The sequence below is a fragment of the Tachyglossus aculeatus genome, chromosome 26 (genome assembly GCF_015852505.1).
Source record: "Tachyglossus aculeatus isolate mTacAcu1 chromosome 26, mTacAcu1.pri, whole genome shotgun sequence".
NCBI classification, from domain to species: domain Eukaryota; kingdom Metazoa; phylum Chordata; class Mammalia; order Monotremata; family Tachyglossidae; genus Tachyglossus; species Tachyglossus aculeatus.
This window is the reverse complement of record NC_052091.1, coordinates 5873423-5897658: the sequence shown is the minus strand read 5'-3', so window position 1 is coordinate 5897658 and position 24236 is coordinate 5873423. Positions and strand designations below refer to the sequence as shown.

At 58.5% G+C, this 24236-nt stretch overlaps 1 protein-coding gene across 1 annotated transcript; it reads left to right on the top strand.

Annotated features, from left to right (window-relative positions):
- The first annotated feature begins 1407 nt into the window (after positions 1–1407).
- On the top strand, positions 1408–23892 carry ARHGEF1 (Rho guanine nucleotide exchange factor 1). Its single transcript, XM_038766973.1, is given in 33 exon segments — positions 1408–1501; positions 10385–10461; positions 10715–10783; positions 11070–11183; positions 11345–11443; positions 12032–12074; positions 12462–12708; positions 13531–13557; positions 13852–13951; positions 14135–14231; positions 14391–14426; positions 14610–14667; positions 14713–14873; positions 14988–15111; positions 15864–15875; positions 16822–16951; positions 16953–17032; positions 17308–17453; positions 18247–18393; positions 18507–18589; positions 19558–19683; positions 20467–20581; positions 20656–20756; positions 20896–20973; positions 21682–21757; positions 22014–22181; positions 22266–22353; positions 22608–22691; positions 22880–22947; positions 23038–23124; positions 23220–23386; positions 23532–23634; positions 23801–23892. Coding segments are annotated over 31 exon segments (3048 nt in total). The 5' UTR covers positions 1408–1501; positions 10385–10434; the 3' UTR covers positions 23622–23634; positions 23801–23892.
- The last annotated feature ends 344 nt before the right edge of the window (positions 23893–24236 follow it).

Genomic DNA, 24236 nt, shown 5'->3' with positions numbered 1-24236 from the left:
TAAAAAAAGAAAGGTATTTGTTAAGCGCTTACTCTGCCAGGCACTTTATTCATTCATTCATTCAATCGTATTTATTGAGCGCTTACTGTGTGCAGAGCACTGTACTAAGCGCTTGGGAAGTACAAGTTGGCAACCTTGTACTTGGAGGAGTAGTTGGGCAGTACTGGGGGAGTACTTGGGGAGTAGTTGGCAACTTTGTACTTGGGGGAGTACTTGGGGAGTACTTGGGGGAGGGAAGGATGCTCTGTGGTAGAGGGAGCTGAAATTAGACGTCTCCTGATCCCGGGGAAACAGACCGAGACTCAGAGAGGGAGCAGAGACAGCGAGGAAGAAACAGAGATAAAAGGAGCCGGAGACAGACATAAACTGAGAAACCGACCCAAGAGAAGAGAGAAAGAGAGACACACACACACACACACACACAGTGCTTTACTAAGCACTGGGATAGATGCAAGCTAAGCAGGCTGGAAACAGTGTCCCACATGGGGCTCACAGCCTTGTTCCCCATTTTACAGATGAGGGAACTGAGGCCCAGAGTAGTGCAGTAACGTGCCCAAGGTCACACAGCAGACAGAGCCAGAATTAGGACCCAGGCTCTTCCAATTTCCAGGCCCAGGCCCTATCCATTCGACCAAACTGCCTTTCTACAATGCAACTCCGTTGTATTGGGCTCTCCCAGGCACACAGTACAGTACTATGCACGCAGTAAGCACTCAATAAATACAACTGATGGATTGATTGATCGGAAGGGAGATGGAGAGTGAGAACGGGACATGTCTCTGGGAACTCGGAAGGGGCCTTGGTGGGGGCTGAAAGGGGGAGGGAAGGATGCTTTGTGGTAGGGGGGGCTGAAATCAGCCGTCTCCTGACCCCGGGGAGACAGACAGAGACTGAGAGAGGGAGCAGAGACAGCGAGGAAGAAACAGAGATAAAAGGAGAAACAGAGAAACTGACCCAAGAGAATCAATCAATCAATCGTATTTATTGAGCGCTTACTGTGTGCAGAGCACTGTACTAAGCGCTTGGGAAGTCCAAGTTGGCAACATCTAGAGACGGTCCCTACCCAACAGTGGGCTCACAGTCTAGAAGGGGGAGACAGAGAACAAAACCAAACGTATTAACAAAATAAAATAAACAGAATGGATATGTACAAGTAAAATAAAGAAATAAAATAAGCGAAGAGCGAAAGAGACCCACACACACGGAAATAGCCAGAGGCAGAGCTACAAAACAGAGACAAGTATATGGTGGAAGGAGAGAAAGGGAAAGAAGAAGGAACTTAAAAGAGGGAGGGCGGAGCAAGAAGGGGGTGTCCCTCTCCCCGACAGGGCAGGAAGCGGGGAGGGGGTGGAGGAGGGGCCCGGTCTCCGGAAAAACGCCCCAACTTCCTGCCCTGTTGCAGCCTGCAAACCGGAGCCGGGACAGCGGGAATTCTGCGCCCCCCCGAGACCCTGGTGACCTCCCGTGACCTCCTGGGACTCTCCCGGCCCCGAGAGACCAGGTATTCCCCCCATTCCCACCCTCACCTCTTTCCCTCCCTCCTTCCCACCCTCTCTCCAAGGGTCCGGCCCAGCCCCTGGCCCTCTCTAGGCCGGGTCCGGGTTTCCGGGTTTTGGGCGATTCCTTCCCCCTTTTTCCTCCCTCACTTCCCTGTCAGCTGCATTCAGGAAGAGGCTCTTGCACCTCGGGGACAAGGGATGAGGGAGAGAGGTTGTGGCACCCCCGGGACAGGAGGTGCTGGGGGGGAGGTTGTGGCACCCCAGAGATAGGAGATGCGGGGGAAAAGTGGGTGCACCCCAAGAGAGGAGCTGGGGTGGAGAAGTTTTTGCACCCCCAAAGACAGGAGATGCGGGGGAGCAGTTGTACCCCAGGAGAGGAGCTGTGGGGGAGAAGTTGTTGCACCCCAAAGACAGGAGATGCGAGGGAGAAGCTGTTGCACCCCAGAATAATAATAATAATAATGATAATGGCATTTGTTATCGTTAATGGCATCTCCCAGAGACAGGAGATAATAATAATAATAACAATGATGGCATTTGTTAAGCGCTTACTATGTGCTCCCCCTTTTAGACTGTGAGCCCACTGTTGGGTAGGGACTGTCTCTATATGTTGCCAATTTGTACTTCCCAAGCGCTTAGTACAGTGCTCTGCACATAGTAAGCGCTCAATAAATACGATTGATGATGATGATGCAAAGCACTGTTCAAAGCGCTGGGGGGATACAAGGTGATCAGGTTGTCCCACGTGGGGCTCACAGTAACAATCCCCATTTTCCAGATGGGGTAACTGAGGCCCAGAGAAGTGAAGCGGCTTGCCCAAGGTCACACAGCCGACAAGTGGCGGAGTCGGGATTCGAACCCACGACCTCTGACTCCCAAGCCACGCTGCTTCTGATGCGGGGGAGAAACAGTTGCACCCCAGGAGAGGAGCCGTGGGGGAGAAGCTGTTGCCCCCCAGGAACAGGAGATGCGAGGGAAAAGTTGTTGCATCTCGGGGGAGGAGCTTTGGGAAAGATGCTGTTGCACCCCAGGGACAGAAGCCATGGGCGTTTTTGCATCCCCGGAGAGGAGCTGCGGGGGAGAATTTGTTGCACCCCGAGGAGCTTTAGGGAAGCAGCGTGGCTCAGTGGAAAGAGCCCGGGTTTGGGAGTCAGAGGTCGTGGGTTCTAATCCCGGCCCTGCCCCTTGTCAGCTGTGTGACTTTGGGCAAGTCGCTTCTCTTTGCCGTGCCTCAGTTACTTCATCTGTAAAATGGAGATTAAGACTGGGAGCCCCACGTGGGACAACCTGATTACCTTGTGTGTGTGTCCCCCCAGCGCTTAGAACAGTGCTTGGCACCTACTAAGCGCTTAATAAATGCCATTATTATTGTGGGGAGAAGGCTCTTGCACCCTGGTGAGAGGGGGTGGGGGGCTGCAGGGGTCGAAGGCTGGTAGAGGAGCGTGAGGCGCCAACCAGAAGCCTCCCTGTCAGGAGGTGGCACCTCCAGGGGAGGAGCGGGCAGCGGGCAAGGCAGCGTGGACGCAATATAAAAGAGGGGCGATAATAGAAATCAGAGAAGATCATGAGATACAGATCATGAGAAGCAGCGTGGCTCAGTGGAAAGAGTCTGAGCTTCGGAGTCAGAGGTCGTGGATTCTAATCCCGGCTCCGCCACTTGTCAGCTGTCACTTTGGGCAAATCACTTTAATAATAATAATAATGGCATTTATTAAGTGTTTACTGTGTGCAAAGCACTGTTTTAAGCGCAAGGGAGGTTACAAGGTGATCAGGTTGACCCCCGTGGGGCTCACAGTCTTCATCCCTATATTACAGATGAGGGAACTGAGGCTCAGAGAAGGTAAATGACTTGCCCAAAGTCACACAGCTGACAAGTGGCCGTGGGATTTGAACCCATGACCCATGACTCCAAAGCCCGTTCTCTTTTCCACTGAGCCACGCTGCTTCTCTAACCTTAACTTTAACTTCTCCGTGCCTCAGTTACCTCATCTGTAAAATGGGGATGAAGACTGTGAGCCCCCCTTGGGACTTCTCTGTGCCTCAGTTCCCTCATCTGTAAAATGGGGATGAAGACTGTGAGCCCCCCCGTGAGACAACCTGATCTCCTTGTAACCTCCCCAGCGCTTAGAACAGTGCTTGGCACATAGTAAGCGCTTAATCAGTGCCATTATTATTACAAGAAGCAGCGTGGCTCAGTGGAAAGAGCCCGGCCTTGGGAGTCAGAGGTCGTGGATTCTAATCCTGGCTCTGCCACTTGTCAGCCGGGTGACTTTGGACGAGTCACTTCACTTCTCTGTGTCTCCGTTACCCCGCGTGGGACAACCGGATTAGCCTGTATCCGCCCCCGCGCTTAGAACAGTGCTTGGCCCCTAGTAAGCGCAGTGTGGCTCAGTGGAAAAAAGCCCGGGCTTTGGAGTCAGAGATCATGGGTTCAAACCCCGGCTCCGCCAATTGTCAGCTGTGTGACTTTGGGCAAGTCACTTCACTTCTCTGTGCCTCAGTTCCCTCATCTGTAAAATGGGGATTAAGACTGTGAGCCCCCCCGTGGGACAAGCTGATCACCTTGTAACCTCCCCAGTGCTTAGAACAGTGCTTTGCACATAGTAAGCGCTTAATAAATGCCATCATTATTATTATTATTAACAAATACTGTCATCAGTCAATCAATCAATCAATCGTATTTATTGACCGCTTGCTGTGTGCAGAGCACTGTACTAAGCGCTTGGGAAGGACAAGTTGGCAACATATAGAATCATGATTATAAGCAGAGTGGCTCAGTTGAAAGAGCCCGGGCTTTGGAGTCAGAGGTCATGGGTTTGAATTCCGGCTCCACCACAAGTCTGCTGTGTGACCTTGGGCAAGTCACTTCACTTCTCCGAGCCTCAGTTACCTCATCTGTAAAAATGGGGATTAAGACTGTGAGCCCCACGTGGGACAACTTGATCACATTGTATCCCCCCCCAGTGCTTAGAACAGTGCTTCCGCCTTTTAGACTGTGAGCCCACTGTTGGGTAGGGACCGTCTCTATATGTTGCTAACTTGTACTTCCCAAGCGCTTAGTACAGTGCCCTGCCCACAGTAAGCGCTCAATAAATACGATTGATGATGATGATTGATGTTTTACTTGTACATATCCATTCTATTTATTTTATTTTGTTAGTATGTTTGGTTTTGTTCTCTGTCTCCCCCCTTTTAGACTGTGAGCCCACTGTTGGGTCGGGACTGTCTCTAGATGTTGCCAACTTGTACTTCCCAAGCGCTTAGTACAGTGCCCTGCACACAGTAAGCGCTCAATAAATACGATTGATGATGATGATTGATGACAAATGCCATCATTATTTTCTCTGTCTCCCCCTTTTAGACTGTGAGCGCACTGTTGGGTAGGGACTGTCTCTATATGTTGCCAATTTGTACTTCCCAAGCGCTTAGTACAGTGCTGTGCACACAGTAAGCGCTCAATAAGTACGATTGATGATGATGATGATGATGATTATATGGAGGAGGAAGCCCGGGCGCCCTCCCACTCGCCCGCCCACTCGCCCGCCCAGGCGTCGGGGCTGGGCCGGGCCGCAGTGACAGGGAGCAGTCGAGGCGAGGCGCCGGCGGTCCTCCGGGCGGGGCGGAGCGTCCCCATGGAGGGCGAGGGGCGGTGGGCCGGAAGTTGGCCGAGCGGCGGACTGGGGCCTGGGGGAGCAGTCGAGCTGGGGGCTAGGGGTGGGTAGAGCGGCCCTGGGGCTGGGGTTGGGAGGCCTTTGGCCAGTTGTCGGGCGCAGTGGAGAGGAGATTACCGGTCCTGGCGGTGGCTGTGGAGGCTCTCGGCCCGGACCAGGTGAGGGGACCCCCCATCCAGCCCCCCAAGAGACCCCAGCCGCCCTTTGCAGCCCCCTCACACCCCTCTCTGACACCCCAGTTCCTTTCCCAGACGCCTTTGCAACAGAGGCCCCTTATCCCCTGAACCTCAGCTCCCCCTAAAGCGCTCTCACCCCATCCCCTTATTCATTCATTCAATCATTCACTCATATTCATTCATTCAGTTTTGTTCGCTGTCTCCCCCTTTTAGACTGTGAGCCCACTGTTGGGTAGGGACTGTCTCTATATGTTGCCAATGTGTACTTCCCAAGCGCCTAGTACAGTGCTCTGCACATAGTAAGCGCTCAGTAAATACGATTGATGATGATGATTCAGTCGCGTTTATTGAGCGCTTACTGTGTGCAGAGCAGTATACTAAGCGCTTGATAATGATGGCATTTATTAATCAATCAATCGTATTTATTGAGCGCGTACTGTATGCAGAGTCACTTTTAGACTGTGAGCCCACTCTTTTAGACTGTGAGCCCACTGTTGGGTAGGGACTGTCTCTATATGTTGCCAATTTGTACTTCCCAAGCGCTTAGTACAGTGCTCTGCACATGGTAAGCGCTCAATAAATACGATTGATGATGATGATGCAGAGCACTGTTGTACTAAGCGCTTGATAATGATGGCATTTATTAATCAATCAATAATAATAATAATGATGTTGGTATTTGTTAAGCGCTTACTATGTGCAAAGCACTGTTCTAAGCGCTGGGGGGAACACAAGGAGATGAGGTTGTCCCATGTGGGGCTCACAGTCTTAATCCCCATTTTACAGATGAGGGAGCTGAGGCACAGAGAAGTGAAGTGACTCGCCCAAGGTCACACAGCAGACATGTGGGGGAGGTGGGATCAATCGTATTTATTGAGCGCTTACTGTGTGCAGAGCACTGGACTCAGCGCTTGGGAAGTACAAGTCAGCAACACATAGAGACGGTCCCTACCCAACAGCGGGCTCACAGTCTAGAAGGGGGAGACAGAGAACAAAACCAAACGTACTAACAAAATAAAATAAATAGAATAGATATGTACAAGTAAGATAAATAAATAAATAAATAGAGTAATAAATATGTACAAACATATATGTATATACAGGTGCTGTGGGGAAGGGAAGGAGGTAAGATGGGGGGGATGGAGGGGGAACGAGGGGGAGAGGAAGGAAGGGGCTCAGTCTAGGAAGGCCTCCTGGAGGAGGTGAGCTCTCAGTATGTGCAAGGCACTGTTCTTTTAGACTGGGAGTCCACTGTTGGGTAGGGACTGTCTCTATATGTTGCCAGCTTGTACTTCCCAAGCGCTTAGTACAGTGCTCTGCACACAGTAAGCTCTCAATGAATACGATTGATTGATTGATTCTAAGCGGTAGGGGAGGTTACAAGGAGATCAGGTTGTCCCATGGGGGGGCTCACAGTCTTAATCCCCATTTTACAGATGAGGGAACTGAGGCCCAGAGAAGTTAAGTGACATGCCCAAAGTCACACAGCTGACAATTGGCAGAGCCGGGATTCGAACCCATGGCCCCTGACTCCAAAGCCCGGGCTCTTTCCACTGAGTCATGCCCTCCTCCATTAGAATCAATCAGTGGTATTTATTGAGTGCTTATTGTGTGCAGAGCATTGTACAAAGCGCTTAGGAGAGTTAAGTACGACAATATAAAGGAGTTGGTAGGCACATTCCCTGCCCGCAGGCCAGAATCCCACGGCCCTCCATTAGAATTCCTTACTTCCCCAGTAGAATCCCTGGCTCCTGCTTTGTACAGCGCTCTGCACACAGTAAACACTCAATAAAAACCAATGAATGAATGGAGATGTTTCTGACTTTCCCTGTAGAGCCAACAATCATTCAATCAGTCGTATGGGTTCCAACCAACGATATTTACTGAGTGCTGATTATGTGCAAAGCAGTGTACTAAGCGCTTGGGAGACTACAATAGAACAGAGTTGGTAGACGTGGTCCCTGCCCACAAGGACCTTTCAGTCTAGAAGGGGAGAGCGGCGTTAAAGTCAGTTACGGACAAGTACGTAAATACTGTGGAGATGAGCACTTGCTGTGTGCAGAACACAGTACAATGGAATTGGTAGACAGGATGCCTGCCTTCAAGGATCTTACGGTCTAGTGGAATTTTAGTGGAATCTCCTTTAGAGACCCTTCCCAGCTCCTCCCCCCTGCCTTTCCATTAATCCCTTCTCGAGATCCCTTTAGGCCTTCCCGATTAACCCAAAGTGGACTCAGTCCTCCATAGACCCCAGAGAAGAACCCTGTAGCTGGCGAGTCCCCTGATGAAGGCCCCTGCGGATCACTTCCGCTTACAGGGAGGCGGAAACTAGAGAACCTCTCCGTTACTATTACCCATCTGTGACGAGGGAGGAAATTAGCGTGGCACAGAATGGGGTCGTGGGCAAGAAGTTTTTCAGTTACAAAGAGAGAGACTGCTGGGAAAAAAGCTACTCATTTATTCATTCAGTCGTATTTATTGAAGGCTTACTGTGTGCAGAGCACTGTACTAAGCGCTTGGAAAGTATAGTTCAGCAACAAAGAGAGACAGTCCCTGCCCACAACGGGCTCTCAGGCTAGAAGGCGGGGGGTTTCCAGGGGGAGGGAGAAGGAAGAGGGAATGGTGGAGGGTGTAAAAGAAAAGACTCACAATTCCCAGAAGAAGGGGTTAGTATTATTATTATTGTATTTGTTAGGCACTTACTATGTCTCTAAGCGCTGGGGTGGGTACAAGTTAATCAGGTCGGACGTGGATTGTGAGTCCCATGTGGGACAGGGACCAAGGGGGAGGGAGAACAGGTGTCAAATCCCCGTTTTACGGATGAGGAAGCCAAGGCACAAGAGAAGCGAAGTGACTTGCCTAGGCCACACAGCAGGCAACTGGCAGAGCCGGGAGTAGACTAAGGAGTAGTGTGGCCTAATGGAAAGAGCACAGGGTTGGGAGCCAGCCTGGGTTCTAATCCCAGCTCTACCACTGGTCTGCCGTTGGAATCTAGGGCAAAGGACTTCCCTTTGCCTCAGGTCCTCATCTGTAAAATGGGGATAAAATACCTGTGCTCCTTTCCTCTGAGACTTTGAGCTTTATGTGAGACAGGAACTGTGTCCAATCTGATGATCTTCTATCTACTCCAGCATTTAGCACTGTGCTTGGCGTAGAGTAAGTGCTTAACAAATGACAATAATTATTATTATTATCATTTTGTTATTAAGGCAGCATCACCCCCACAAGGAACAGGGTTGCAGGGAAGAAAGCTGTTGCATCTGAAGGAGAAGGGGTTGGGGACCAGAAGGCTCCCTTTTCTGGAAATCAAGCCAGGGTGGAGGGGAGAGAGTGAAGGGAGTGGGATTTGGTGCTCCCCAAGCTGAGGGTGGCAGAGGAGAAGGCTCTCTCCTCCTGCAAGGAGGGATGGAGAAAAGCAAGGGTTGAGGAGCAAGGGACTGGCAGACTGGCTTCTGGTGTTCTGGGCCAGGCCCAGATTTTGTTCTTTTTAACTCAGACACTCCCCGCCCAGGCTGAGGCCAAGAAAAGCCACGCCGAAGGCACATCTCCTCCACGAGGTCTTCCCTGACTAAGCTCTCCTTTCCTCTTCTCCCACTCCCTTCCGCACAGCCCTGACTTGCTCCCTTTATTCATCCTCCCTCCCAGTCCCACAGCCACTCATGTCCATATCTGTCATTTATTTATATTGCCGTCTGTCTCCTCCTCTAGACTCTTAAGTTCCCTGTGAGCAGGGAATGTGTCTGTTCATGATTATATCATACTCTCCCAAGTGCTTAGTACAGCGCTCTGCGCACAGTACTGATAATCAGCGCGCTCTCCCTCTCTGTTCCCCTCTCCTTGTCCTCCTCTTCCTCCCTCCTCGGATATTTCCCGTCTGTTTACCCCCCGCCCCGCCAACCCCATCTCGTGAGATAGGAGACTCTGAGCCTGAATCCCGCCAGCCACAAGCTGCCCCCACCCACCTCCCCCGGCCTGGCTCTTCTCTTTCCCGTTCCATACCTCCTGCCTGCCCAGGGTTCAGCCCCCTGCTCTCCCAGAAGACTGTGCCTGTGGTCACCTAAGACCCTGTGATCGATGCCTCTGAGTAGTCATCATCAATCGCATTTATTGAGCGCTTACTATGTGCAGAGCACTGTACTAAGCGCTTGGGAAGTACAGATTGGCAACATATAGAGACAGTCCCTACCCAACAGTGGGCTCACAGTCTAACAAGTCACACTTGTTAATGGGTCGAGGCCAAGGCTGAAGAGGGGAGGCATGGAGCGTTGAACCTGAAGGCAGGCCTCTGGCCCCCAGTGTTTGGGGAAGGGCACGGGGGCTGGGGGTGGGGCCCAGGATGGGATGGGGAGCCGGGGTGGGGGAGCGCGGCACACCTTAGTGCCGGAAGAAAGCAGTGACCCGGAGCCGGCTGGGTGGGGTGTGAGCGGGGCGAGGCCGAGGGTGCCGAGCCGGGCAGAAGCCGGCGGGGGGGACAGGACTCCCCGGGGGTTGGATGATTTGTGGGCCCATGTGACTTCCTGTGACAGGAAGTGGGTCTTGTGGGGAACACAATTTCCTGCAGTGGGTCCCAGTCTTGGCTGAGGTTGGAGCTCACCTTGAGACCCCCACCCTCTGGGCATTGGACTCCCGGCCTGTGGATTGGCATGGCTGGACTCCCTGAGCTCAGGGGTCCTGCCACCCCTCCTTCTCCCCCCAGCAGGCTTCGCACCTCCTCCACACCCCTCTACCTCCAGCCCTGGCTTTCCCCTTTGGCTCGGCTCTTCCTCCTCTGAAGGGCCTTTTTGTGGGGAGGGACAGAGGCCCCATTGACTGGCACTGCAGCAGGGGGGCGGGGAGAGACGGTGTTTGCTCACAGGGCGGCCCCACCACCTGGGCCAGGAATGTCTGAGTAACCCTGATGCCTGGGCCTCCTGGCCCAGCTCCAGCCCCCCCGGGGGAAGAGACTCCGCTCCTGGGGGCCGGCGACGGGGGAGGGGCCCGGGGTTTCTGGGCTCGGATCCGGAGGAAAGGAGGGCTTACTATGTCTTTCTCTCCTCAGCTTTCCTGCCCCTGTGGGGTCCCCCCTGAGAGCCCTGTGGCACCGGGCTTATGGAGGCAGACGAGCCTGCCAGAGGGGTGAGTGATTGGGGAGGACCGGGAGGGAGGGAGGAAGGGGGTCGGGGCGGTGTCTGGTGGGAGAGAAACTAGGCCGGGATGGCGGTGGGGGGTATTGATATTTTGCGGAGGGTCAGTGGGGGCAGGACGTGCCAGGGTAGGTTGGAGGGTGGGAGCGGGAACCCTGGCTCTGACGCCGATGAGACAGGGAGGGGCCGTGGGGCTGGGGAGAGCTGAGGGACGAACACCGTCGACGGAAGCTCTGCCCCCACAGGCCCCCACCATGGCCGGCCCCAGCATCATCGGAGCCGAGGATGAGGATTTCGAGAACGAGCTGGACACGGTGAGTCTGTTGGGGGCCACGCCCCACGCTCCCCCAGCCTGGAATCGGGAACCCCGCCTCCCCTGCCCCAGGGAGGCCCCTCGGGCTTCTGGTTTCTGGGCGGCAGGTCTGCCTAGCAACGAGGCCTGGAAGCTCCTGAAGGCCGGGCCCCCTTCCCACCCAGCCTGCCCCGCCACCACAGTGGCCTCTTTACCACCTTGGCTTCCCACCAGGGCCTCCTCCTTGCCTCAGGGCTACCGTAGAGGTGGCTGAGGGGCAACCTCTCTCCCCACCCCTCCACCCTCAGAACCCCGAGGAGCAAAAAAGCCATTTCCAGAACCTGGACCTGGTGAAGCGGAGGCCTGCCCACCTCATGGCTCTAGTGCTCCATGTGGTGCTACAGTTCGACCCCGGGTACCTGGTGAGGACCGTGAGAGGTGGGAGCGGGCATGGAGGGTTCACCACCAAGCTCGAGGGGGTGGTGGCGAAGAGGAAGGGGATCTGGGATCTGATCTGGGGAGTTTCCGGAGCTGGGCCGCGGAGGAGACCCCGGGGGACACGGTTTCTTCTCCACCTCTTCAGCTGTGCTGCCTTCATGCCGACATCCTGGCCAGCCTAGGATCCAAGGAGTTTAAGAAAGCCTTCCTGGATTTCTACCACACCTTCCTGGAGAAGTCTTCCGTGAGCCCTTCCCCTCACCCCCTTCTCCTCTCCACCTCTCCTCCCGCCACCCCTTCCCCCAGACAGGGAGGGGAGAGCCTTCTCCTCTGCCTCCGCAACCCCCTGGATTAGGAGGGAGCCTTCTCTTCTGCTGTTTCACCCCCTGGACTTGGGTTTTGGGGAGAGACAGGCCTTCTCCTCTGTCACACCATCCCCTGGACCATTGGAGGGGGGATTGAGAGCCTTCTCCTCTGCTGCCTCATCCCCTAGAGCAGGGAGAGCCTTCACCTCTGCCCACCCTCCCCAAGTTTGGGGAGAACTTTGTTTGCCACCCCACCCCCAGGATGGCGGGAGAGCCTTCTTCTCCGCTGCCCCATCTCCTGGTTGGGGGAGAACTTTCTCCTTTGCCACTCCCTGGTCTGGGAGGGGTGGGCCTTCTCCTCTGCTGCTCCTTCCCCTGGCTTGGAGGGGATAAAGAGGGGCTGGGGAGAGCTTTCTTCTTTGCTGCCCATCCCGTAGTAGGGGAAGAGGCCTCTCTCCTGCTACCCCTGTCCCCCTGGGCTGGGAGAGCCTTCTCCTCCTCTCTTACTCATCTTCTCCTTTGGGCAGGTTTTGCGGGTTCCAGTTCCCTCATCGGTGTCCTTCGAACTCGGTAAGGGGAGCCTAGGGAGGATGGCAGGGGGGCTTCCTGGAAGTTTCCATGGCGTCCTGAAGGCAGGGCAGTGAGGCAGCCCCATCACCCTGGCCTCGTTGCATTCCTGCTCTCTCTTACTGTAGGAGCTCTTTCTTCTCTGTCTCTTTCCTGAGTCATCTCAGGGACCAGAGCTTCCATCAGCCCTCAGGTTGCCCGGCCCAACTCCGACCCCTAGACGGAGTTGGGGACCGGAACCCGCCACCCTCAGAGGCTGATGGGAGCTATAGTTCCCTCGGCCACCCCAGCTTGGAGCGGCCGGGCCGGGGGCAGGGAGGGTGTGTGACCCCCGATTCCCTGTGTGTCACCCCTTCCTTCCTTCCCCCGCCCGGCCCCCACCTATCGCAGACAGGACCCGGCCGGACATGTTGACCGAGGAGCAGCAGCGGCACATTTTGCAGGATGTGGTGCAAAACCTGCAGCCCATGGTGAATAGTCAGCTGCAGGACTTCTGCTCCAAGCGGCTGATGGGGATGACCCCCGGGGAGCGGGAACTCATTCAGCTGGAAACCAAGGAGGGTCGGGACCCCTCCAAGCTGGAGGCCCTGGAGCGCTCATATGCCGAGTCTCTCCTGACTCAGTTGGAGGAGATACAGTAAGGACCAGCAGGGTGGGGCAGGGGTGGTTGGATGGTCGGACGGATGGACGGACAGACGGGGGCAGCTTTCACCCGGCTTTCCCCGGCTCCCCTTGCAGTCAGCCTCTCCGCCCCTCCCTTGTGGGCGATCCCTCTCCTCTACCCCAGCCTTCCTTCACCACCCCAGCTCTTAATACAGCGCCTGCCACAGAGTAAGCACTTAGTAAAAATCGTTATTATTATTCACCCCTCTTTAACACCTCACCCATCCCCTCTCCATGTGTCCCTGGTGGACCATCCCTCTCCTCTGCCCCAGCCTTCCCTGCCCTTCCCTGATGGGTGATCTCTCTCCTCCGTCCCAGTCTTCCGTCACCTCTCTTCCCCACTCCCATCCCCTCTCTGCCCCTCTTTGTTGGACCATACCTCTCTTCTGTCCTGGTCTTCCGTCACCTTTCTCCCCAACCCTCTTCGTCCCTCCGTGGTGGACAGTCCCTCTCCTGTGCCCCAGCCTTTCTTCCCTATTCTTTCCCCTCTCTGCCCCTCCCTGGTAGGCAGTCCTTGCCCCTGCCTTCCTTCACCCCTCTCTAACTCCACCCCTGTGCCCTTTCTGCCCTGTCCCTGGTAGGCGATCACTCTCCTCTGCCCCTGCCTTTCTTCACCCCGTCTTCCCCTCTCCTTGCCATTAGCCTCCCACCCGGACTCCTGCTCCTCTCCTTAGGCGCAAGAGCCTTCTCTGCAACTTTTCCCTCAGGCAGACAGTTGGCTGTGTGACCTGAGCCGCACACAGCCTCACATCCTCCCCACCCTCCCCACCCCACATCTCCTGCCTTCCCTCCACAGCTCCAACAACAGCGACGATGAGAAGAAGTGAGTGACGCTGAGAGAGGTCTGCCCAGGGATTTAGTGATGGGAGGCTGAGGGAGGGGATTCCTGGGTCCTGGGAGCTGGGGGCAGGCGGGGGAGGAGAAAGAGCTGGGTTCCGGTCCCTTTTTCTGCCCCTCCTCTGCACAAAAACAGGAAGTGGCTTTGGGGGTGAAGGTGTGTACCCCGGAAAAGGGTCAGGGGAAGCCGGGAGCCTGAAACTTGGGGCTCTGGTCCAGGGGAGACGGGGGCTCACCCACACTCCCCTCCTTTCTCCCCCCGCCCGCCGCTGCTGCCCAGTACGGCCATTTTCAGTGCTGTCAATCTGTACATGCGACACCTCGGGGTGCGGACAAAAACCAGCGACAAGAAGCCGAGGGGGAACTTCTTCCGCAAGAAGGTGGGGAGACGGGCTCGGCCCTGCCGGGCCCCACCCCTGCCCCTGCTGACCCCTCCCCAGCATTGCCACTTCTCCCCTCGTCCTCCTGCTCACCCCGCCTCTCGGACCATTCCAACCCTCCCGGGGAATGGGAGCAGGGATGGGTCGGGGGACCCGGATGCCACCGTGCCCGCCTCCCCCCAGATCTCGGGGAACCGGAAGTCAGACGACCCCCCCAAGACTAAGAAGGGTCTGAGCAGCATCCTGGACCCTGCGCGCTGGAACCGGACCGACAACCCGGGTGAGTCCTCCAAGCCCCTGCTGCTCCCCGGCTCTGGGCCCCACCCCTTCCCTCCCAACGCTGTGCCCACCCCGGCCCCGTGCCCGCCCTCCCTCCCCAACCCCGTGCCCTCCCCGGCTTTGTCCCTACCCGTCTGCAGCCTCCAATGTACCGTTCCAGGTCCAGAGCCCCGGCACTCCAAACTCGATACCGAAGGTAAGATCGATCCCCGGCTGGGTGCCAGGACCCTTGGGTCCCGCCAGGAGTGGGGTGCCTCCTCGGACCCGGGTTTGGAGATCCGACCCGGCTGAGGGGAGGCAGGTTGGGCCTGGGGGTTTGGGCAGGCCTGGCCCGAGGGGACCAGGGCTCCGAGTCACACGGGTCTAATTGTTCTCCAAGGTCACGGGCACGTGGGACTCGGCACACGGGCTGCCCAATCCTCCCCATCACCAGTCAGGTGGTCTCCGCTGTGCTGACTGGGGGCAGGACACCTGGGTCCCAGTTGGCTCTTCCCCCACACCCAGGTGAGAAGCCCGGAAACCTTGAGAGGAAGATTAGCCATGGGGCCCCTCCCCGGGACAGAGGGGCGGGGTCGCCCGGCCAGGACCCCCCCCGGAGTCACCGTCCACCCACCTCCCAGTGACGGCGCTGACAGGGAGCCCGGTGAGACTGGGCCTGGGGGTGGGGGCTGTGGGGAGCCTGGGGGTGGGGAGCCTGGGGGACGGCTGTGGGGAACGATCCCTCTCAGACCCCCACCTCTTCCCCCACCGCGCTCAGGCACCGACGTTCCCGTGGATACGGCCGACTCGCTGCTCCGGGGCCTCTCCAGTTCCGAGCCCTCCAGGATCGCGGAGATCACCGCCGCCACCACCGACGATGACGAAGGAGCTGACACCGAGAGGTGGGGTGGGGGCCGGCCGGGGCCGCGGTTGCTGGGACTGGGGCTTGAGGTTCGAGCGGGGTCCCGGGTCTGAGGTCGGTGAAGCCACAGTAGGAGGAGGAGGAGGAGAGATGCTGGGGGAACGTGGTTGTACTGGGTGGAGGGGGTGCTGGCCGCAGGACCAGTGGCTTGTTGTTCCTGGGAAGGGGCTTTGTTGCGGGGAAGAGGCCTCGCTGCTGCCAACTGCCCGTCTGCTGCCATATCCAGCCTCCTGCTGCCCCTCTTACCCTTCCTCTCGCCCCCCGTCCCCAACTCCCCCGGTTCCTGTCCTCTTTTCCTCTCTTCCTTAACTCATTTTTCCCATTTCCTCTTCACCCTCCTCTCCTTTCCTCCCCCATCCCTCGCCTCTCTTCCCATCCCCTATCCCTCTCATCTCGTGACATCCCCTACCCCTCTCCTTTCCTCCCATCCCCATTCCCTCTCAAATCCTCGTTTTCCCTGTTTCCCTTCCACTTCCCCGAGCCTGTGTGTGCCCCCGCCATGCTCCCTGCCTGGGGCCCCAGACCCGGCCCTGCCCTGTCTGTGCCGCCCCAGGCCCTGCCCCGCTTAGTGCCGCCCCAGGCCTTGTCCTGCTCTGTGCCACCCCCGGGGGCTCACCCCCTCAGGAGAGGGGGCTTGGTTGCCCCCAGCCCGTCCTCGTGCTGCTGCTTGGGGGCCAAGGGGACCGTGGGAGGCATGGGTGACCTCTGACCCTGTGCCTGCTCTCTCCCCAGAAGGTGGAAGAGGTGGGTGCCTAGGCCTGGAGGGGTGCTCCCCCTTCCTCCCCACCACTCCCTGCCCCCAGGACTGCTCCCCCAGCCACACTCCTGGGGGCTCCTTGCTTTCACAGCTAAGTATCTGTTTTCCTGTCCTCTGAGGAACCCCCAGCCCCTGCCCCTCCTCAGGGCAACAGCCTCTCTCCCAGACTGCCCATGTTCCCGGCCCGGCCCCAGCCCCTCCGGAGGTCGAAAGCCTTTTCTCCCAGAACCCCGGGCTCTCATCCCGACCCCTGCCCCCCCCCAGGGTGACAGCCTTTCTTCCCAGAGCCCTTCAGGCCCTCTTCCTTCCCCTACTCCTGCCCCCCATCCCACCCAGGCTCTCCAGCCGGACTGCTGCACCCCCAGCTGACCAGCAGCGTGGCTCAGTGGAAAGAGCCCTGGCTTTTGGAGTCAGAGGTCATGGGTTCGAATCCCGGCTCCGCCATATGTCTGCTGTGTGACCTTGGGCAAGTCACTTAACTTCTCTGAGCCTCAGTTACGTCATCTGTAAAATGGGGATGAAGACCATGAGCCCCACGTGGGACAACCTGATTCCCTTGTATCTACCCCAGCGCTTAGAACAGTGCTTTGCACATAGTAAGCGCTTAAATACCGACATTATTATTATTATTATTATTATCCAGGGCCCCATCCTCCTCCACTGACCCCTTCTCCCTCTGTCGTCGCTCCTCCCACCATCCCCTTCCTTCCCTGTCCCCTCCTCCCCGCACCCCTCACCCCCCTTTCCTCCTGAGCTGCCCCCCCCCTCGATTTAACACTCTCTCTTTTTTCTCTCCCTGTTGCACGTTTCCACCCCCGATCTCTGTCCTGTCCCCTGTCTCCGTCCCCCCGGCTCCCCCTTGGTATCCGGCCCCGGACCCCTCGGTTTCCGTCCTGTCTGCCGGTCCCTCCGTCCCTCCGTCCCCCGCCCCAGCCCAGTCCTCCCGTCCGTCCCCGTTTTGGGCCGGGGCCCCAAGCTGCCGGGGAGGCTGGGCCGGTCCGAGAGCCTGCGGGTGAACGATCTGCGGCGACCCTCACGGGGAAGCCAGGGGACCAAGGGCCGGGGGGGGGGGCCGGTCCCGCAGCGATGTCGACATGGACCCCAGTTCGGCCACCGCCGCCCTGGGCCCTGCCCAGCGCCCCACGTACGTCTCTGCATTCGTCTGCCCCTGGCGATGCCCTTCCCCGCGGCGGGCACGGCCCAGAGCGGGGAGTTTGGGGAGGGGAGCGTGGAGCCTGTGCCAAGGAACCTGGGAGGGGGCTGCACCTGGGGAGGGCAGGGCCTATTGGGTCTGCCAGCTGAGGGCAGGGGGCACCAAGGTCTGGGCAGGGGCAGAGTTGGAGGGCGGGGGTCCTGGGTCCAAGACTTCGGAGCGGCGGAGGTGCACGAGGACAGCCTCTGACCGCTGCTTGTCCACAGCCCGGAGCCGGGCGAGGAGGGGGAGCCGGGCCGGGGGGCGTTGGAGGTGGAGCCGGAGGAGCCCCCAGGTTGGCGGGAGCTTGTGCCCCTGGAGGTGCTGGCGAAGATGCGGAAGGACCAAGTGAAGCGGCAGGAGGTCATCAGCGGTGAGTCCCTCCGCCCTCATTCCCAAGTCCCTCCCTGTGCACCCCTCTCCAATCCCTTCCTGAGCACCCTGGGTTTTCGATGTCCCCCAAAGTCCCTGCATGTGCACCCTGGGTTTTTGCTCCCCCGCCCTGCCCCCGGGAATTGGGAAGCGGCGTGGCAGGGTGGATAGAGCACGGGCCTGGGAGTTAGAAGGTCATGAGTTCTAATCCCGGTTCTACCACTTGTCTGCTGTGTGGCCTTGGGCAAGTCACCTCACTTCTCTGTGCCTCAGTTACCTCGTCTGTAAAATGGGGATTAAGACTGTGAGCTCTGTGCGGGACAGGGACTGTGTCCAAACCCAATTTGCTTATGTCCACCTCAGCGCTTAGTACAGTGCCTGGCACGTAGTAAAAGCATAACAGCTACCATAATTATTATTATTATTATTATTCCTGTGTAGTCAGTCATATTGATTGAGCACTTACTATGTGCAAAGCACTGTACTAAGTACTTGGGAGAGTATAATGTAACAGGAAACAGCCACATTTCTTGCCCATAGCATGCTTACAGACTAGAGTGTACGTACCCTGGGTTTCTGCCCCACCCACCCAATCCATGTGTTTGCCCCCCAGATTTTTGATGCCCCGCGAAACACCTGCTTATGTACCCTGCCCCCCTAATTTCTGCGTGTGCACTCCAGATTTCCAGTGCATTTCTCTGCCCCTGCCCCACCCTGCTCAATTCCCTATGTGTGTGTGTGTGTGCCCTGGATTTCGGGTCGCCCCGCCACCAAGCCCCTGTATGCCCCTGCAGAGCTGCTGGTGACGGAGGCGGCCCACGTCCGGATGCTGCGCGTTCTCCACGACCTGTTCTTCCAGCCCATGGCGGCGGGCAATTTCTTCCTCCCGGAAGAGCTGCAGAACATTTTCCCCAGCCTGGACGAGCTGATCGAGTTGCACTGTGAGCGTTCCCCAGGCAGCGGCGGGACGGAGGGAGGGGCCCCTGGGCTGGGGCAGCGGGCGGGATCCGCTCACGGGGCCCTGGGGCCACCGACCCCTCCCCAACTCCTGCAGCCCAGTTCCTGGAGAAACTAATGAAGCTGCGGCAGGAAAGCGGGCATCTCATCGAGGAGGTCGGGGACGTGCTGCTGGCCACGGTGAGGCTCGGACCCCTGTTGTGGTTGAAGCCCCCGATACCTCTTTCTCCCCTCCCTCATGGATTCCAATCCTGGCTCTGCCACTTGTCTGCTGTGTGACCTTGGGCATGTCAGTTCTCTTCTCTGGGCCTCAGTTACCTCATCCGTAAAATGGGGAGCGAGACTGCGGGCCCCACGTGGGTACAGTGCCTGGCACATAGTAAGCGCTTAACAAATACCAGTATTCTTATTATCTGTGCCTCAGTTACCTCACCTGTAAAAATGGGGATTAAGACTGTAAGCCTAATGTGGGACAGGGATTGTGCCCAACCTGATTTGTTTGTATTCCCCCCAGTGTTTAGTACAGTGCTTGGCACACAATAAGAGCTTAACAAATGCCACAGTTATTAATTAGAACTCCCTCTCTTCTCCCTCCCCTCCTGGGGCCGTCTGACTTCAGTCAGTCATATTTATTGAGCCTTTACTGTGTGCAGAGTACTGTACTAAGCACTTGGGAGAGTACACTATAAGAATAGAACAGACACATTCCCTGCCCACAGTGTGCATACTGTCTAGAGAGACCAACCTGCCAGTGTCCCCTGTTTCCCTTCTGTCCCTGCCCAGTATCCTTCTCCTCACGTAGCCCCCGACCCCGTGTGCCCATCTGGCCCGTGGAGCCCCTTCCCCGCAGACCCCAGCGCCCCTTCTAATAGTAATAATGATGGTATTTGTTCAGCGCTTACTATGTGCCAAGCACCGTTCTAAGCACTGGAGTAGATACGGGGTTATCAGGTTATCCCACGTGAGGGCTCACCGTCTTAATCCCCATTTTACAGACGAGGTAACTGAGGCCCCGACAAGTGAAGTGGCTCACCCAAAGTCACCCAGCTCACAAGTGGCGGAGCCGGGATTAGAACCCACAACCTCCTACTCCCAAGCCCGGGCTCTTTCCACTAAGCCACGCTGCTTCTCTGGACTGTCTCCCCCAGTTTGACCATCCCGAGGGCGCGTGGTTCCAGAAGATCTCCTCCCGCTTCTGCAGCCGGCAGTCGTTCGCCCTGGAGCAGCTGAAAGCCAAGCAGAGGAAGGAGCCCAGGTTCTGTGCGTTCGTGCAGGTGAGGACCGGCGGGGGCCGGGGCCAGAGCCGAGGACGAGGGAGGGAGATTCATTCATTCAATCGTATTTATTGAGCGCTTACTGTGCACAGAGCACTGTACTAAGCGCTTGGGAAGTACAGGTCGGCAACATATAGAGCCGGTCCCTACCCAGCAGCAGGCTCACAGTCTGGAAGGGGGAGACAGACAACAAAACAAAACATGTGGACAGGTGTCAAGTCGTCAGAACAAAATGACGACTGAAGTGCGCAGATCTGCGGGCCCGCGGGTGGTTGGGTGGGTAGAGAAGCAGCGTGGCTCAGTGGAAAGAGCATGGGCTTTGGAGTCAGAGGTCATGGGTTCAAATCCCGGGTCTGCCAATTGTCAGCTGTGTGACTTTGGGCAAGTCACTTAGCTTCTCTGGACCTCAGTTACCTCATCTGGAAAATGGGGACTGAGACTGGGAGCCCCCCGTGAGACAACCTGATCACCTTGTAACCTCCCCAGCGCTTAGAACAGTGCATTGCACATAGTAAGCGCCTCATAAATGCCATCATTATTATTATTAAGACTGGCGGGGGCAGGGCCTGGGCCGGGCGTGGAACCAGAGATCGGGCGGGAGGGCCGGTGGAGGTGGGGCCTGATCTGAGGCGAGCGGAGCATGAGGGAGGCGGCCTGGACCATCCCTGTGGGCGGAGGGGGCCGGGATCAGGACCCGGGCGTTTGCCCCGATCCTGTTGTCCCTGAGGGCCACCGGCGGGCCTGGCCTCAACTCCCCGTCCCCTGACTGTCCCCGTCCCGTAGGAGGCAGAGAGTAAACCACGGTGCCGGCGTCTGCAGCTGAAGGACATGATCCCCACGGAGATGCAGCGCCTGACCAAGTATCCGCTGCTGCTGCAGAGCATCGGCCACAACACCGGTACACCGGGGCCTCCGCGGGAGCGGCCCGGGGCCGGGGGCGGGCGGGCCGAGCTGACCATTTGCCTCCCCCAGAGGAGACCCAGGAGCGAGGGAAGGTGGAGCGGGCGGCCGAATGCTGCCGGGACATCTTGCAACATGTCAACCAGGCTGTGCGGGACATGGAGGACCTGCTGGTGAGGGCTCCCGGGGGGGTAATTGGGCTGGGGGTTTGGGCAGTGGAGCTGGGGACATAGGGAGGGGGGTTGGTGTGGGGCAGGATGAGGAACGAGGAAGGGGCCCGCAGTCACAGGCGACCTCCCCCGTATCCCCCAGCGCCTCAAGGAATACCAGCGCCGACTTGACCTCTCCCATCTGCGGCAGAGCAGTGACCCCATGCTAAGTGAATTCAAGGTAAGCCAGGGGCCCTTCCTGCATCTTAGTATTTACTGAGCATTTACTCTGTGCAGGGCACTGTGCTAAGCACTTGGGAGTGTACAGTATAGCAGAGTTGATAGTTTGCTCCCCACCTACAAGTTTATAGTCTAGGGGGCAGAGACAGATGTTAGTATGTATGCACTTCAGTGCTGCGGGACTGATGGAGGGGTGAATAAAGGGAGAAAATCCAAGCACAAGGGGCACACAGAGGGGAGTGGGAGAAGAGGAAATGAGGGCTTGGTCAGGGAAGGCCTCCTGGAGAAGGTGTGCCTTCAGGAAGGCTTTGAAGGTGGGGAGGATGATTGTCAGATATGAGGAGGGAATGGCGTTCCAGGCCAGAGGCAGGAAGTGGGCAAAAGGTTGGATCTACCTCCACCCCACCTGGGCCCTCTCTTCCCACCTCCTCTGCCATGGTCCCCTTCACACCTCTCTTTCAGGATCACTCCATCCCTCCCCGGGGGGACTTGCCCCCTTGTCCTTGGAGTCTTCCCTGTCCCTCTCCCCATCCCATCCTCCCCATCCCTGGGGCAGCGGTATGGGCCCCTGCTTATCCCCCCATTCCAGCCGTGGCTCTGCCGGGATTTGGATCCTACGTTCCTCCATCCCTCCCCGACTGCGCCCAGAGGAAGAGGAGACCTCTTCCCACAGCTCCCCAGCCCCCCATTCTGGCCCCTTTCTTCCCAGAACCTGGACATCACCCACAAGAAGCTGGTACACGAAGGGCCTCTGACCTGGAGAGTGACCCGGGACAAAGCCGTAGGTCAGTAGGGCGGGACCGGGGGGCCGAGGGGGCAGCGGAGGAGGGGGTGGCTGCGAGGGGGGCTGGTGGGGGAACAGGAGGGCAGCGTTAGGGGGTACCTGGGGAAGCAGAGGCAGTGGCCTGAGGAGTTACTGGGACGAGGCCACTCGGGGGCTCAGGCGGTCTCAGACCGGGGGCTTCAGAGCGGCCTGGCGGAGCTGAGCCCGACCCCTCCGCACGGTCCCCACGGTCCCCACATCCTCCCCCCGGCCCTCAGAGGTGCACGTGCTCCTGCTGGATGACCTCCTGCTGCTGCTGCAGCGTCAAGACGAGCGGCTGCTGCTCAAGTCGCACAGCCGCACGCTGACGCCCACGCCCGATGGGAAGACCATGCTGCGGCCCGTCCTGCGCCTCACCTCCGCCATGACCCGCGAAGTGGCTACGGGTACAGCCCGGGGCTGGGGACGAGCCGGGGGCGGGACCACGGCGGGGAGGGCCCCTCCTGAGCCCATCCCCATCCCTCCTCTAGACCACAAGGCCTTCTACGTCCTCTTCAACTGGGGCAAGGAGGCCCAGATCTACGAGCTGGTGGCCCAGACCGTCTCTGAGAGGAAGAAGTGAGAGCGGGGATGGGGCTGGAGGGGATGGAGGCTGAGGGCAGAGGGAGAGCGGGAGGGAGTAGAGGCTGAGAGTGGAGGCAGTAAGGGGTTGGAGGGCAGGGTTTTTCAGATCGGGCAGGGTGTGGGAGGGGATGGAATCTGGGCCGGGAGCGGGTTCTTGGCTGGGCAGAGCGCCCCGGGACCGAGAGGAGGCTTTAAAGAGAGGGTGTGGTGTCCCCTTTGCTTCTGTCTACCCCCCACGCCCCACCAAGCTGGTGTGCCCTCATCACGGAGACGGCCGGCTCCCTGGCTCCAGCCGACCACAGCCGCCCCAAGACCCGCCCGATGCCCAATAGGTAAGGCTGGGGATGCCCCATGGGAAGCAGGGCGTGTCTCGTGGCCGGCCGGTGGGAATGAATGGGTGGGGGAAGCGGCAGTGAGGTAGGGGGAGGTGGGTCTTGTCTCCCACCTTTTCCCCCCGGCCAGGCCCCGTCGCTGGGGGCGGGAGCCGGGGGGTGCACCTCTGAGGCTCGTGTTCTCTCAGTTCCCGGGAGCCCCTGCTGAGCAGTTCAGAGAACGGGAGCAGCCACAGAGAGGCCCCCCAGCCTGACGGTGAGGGAGTCGGGATGGCTCGGAGGTCGGTGGGGGCCCATGATCACAGGGTTTTTGGGACCAGGCCTGAGCCGACCCCTCTCCCTACAGTCCTCCCGGAGCAGCTCGTCAGTCTCCTTCTGCCCTATGCCCAACCTGGCCCCGAGGGTCAACTCGCTGCCGCTGCCCAGCGTGAAGGTGACTGCCCTGGTGCCCCGCTGTCCCCCTCCCCCTGCCCCCCTCCCCCCCCCCCCCCCGCCCTCCAACTCCCTGGGCTCTTCTCTGTCCATCAGTGCAGTCATTGAAGCAGCTGCTGCTGCCCCTGGCCCCAGGGGAGGAGAATGGGTCAGGGCCACCCCCTGAGGGGGACGGGGGGCCTCCCCCCAACCTAACCCCAGCCCAGGCCCAAGAGCTGCAGGAGAGACTGCTCAACCTGGAGGGGACGGTGCGAAAGCTGGAGGTGAGGGCCGGGCAGCCGGGGAGATGGGAGACCTCAGGAGGCTGGGAGTGGGCTGTAGAGCGGGCGCGTCCGGCCTGGGGTTCGGGCAGGGGGTCGGCTCCCTCCAGCCTCGTTGCCCTGCCGCTCTGGGCCGTTGTGTTCCCAGGAGGTGGAGGAGCAGTTCTGCAACTTGCGGCATATCCTGTGCAGCCAGCTGAGCGGCACCACCTCCCCTCAGCCCCCCAGCTGTTCCTGAGGGCACAGGGACGGTAAGAGGGTAGAGTGGGGCAGGGAGGAGGACAGGGCGGAAGGCAGAGGTGGGGGCTGGGACACGGGAGACCTGGGCCCCCGAGAAGCCCGGGGGCGGGCAGGGGGACGAGTGGTCCAGACACCTAGGTCCTAGACATAACCCGCTCTTCCTCCCCGCCCCATCAGATCCCTCAAACCCGAGACTGAAGTTGGGGGAGGCCCTGTACCAGCGCCCGTACCCGCCCCCGGCTTCCCGCTCAGTCGCTCTCCGCCTGCTCGCCCTGCCACGTGGGAGGGAGGGGCCCAGGAGACAGAGTGGCAGAGGGACCCCGCCTGTCTCACCTGCCCCTTCCATCCCCAGCCGGGGACCTCACCTGGGTAGGCAGCCCCCCGCCCACTCGGCCTCTGTCTCCTCTCTCCCCCAGGCTGTTGGGGGGAGGCTCAGGGCTTCATTCCAGGGGGCCCAGGGTGGTGCGACTCCCCCGCCACTCACCCCTCCACTGCCCCCGCCATCTCAGTATTCCCCCCGGGGGCACTGCCCTCCAAGTGCCTTGGCCGCTCTGCTGCGTTTTTATATTCTGAGGAATATTTTTAATATATATATTATGTATACGTATCTGCG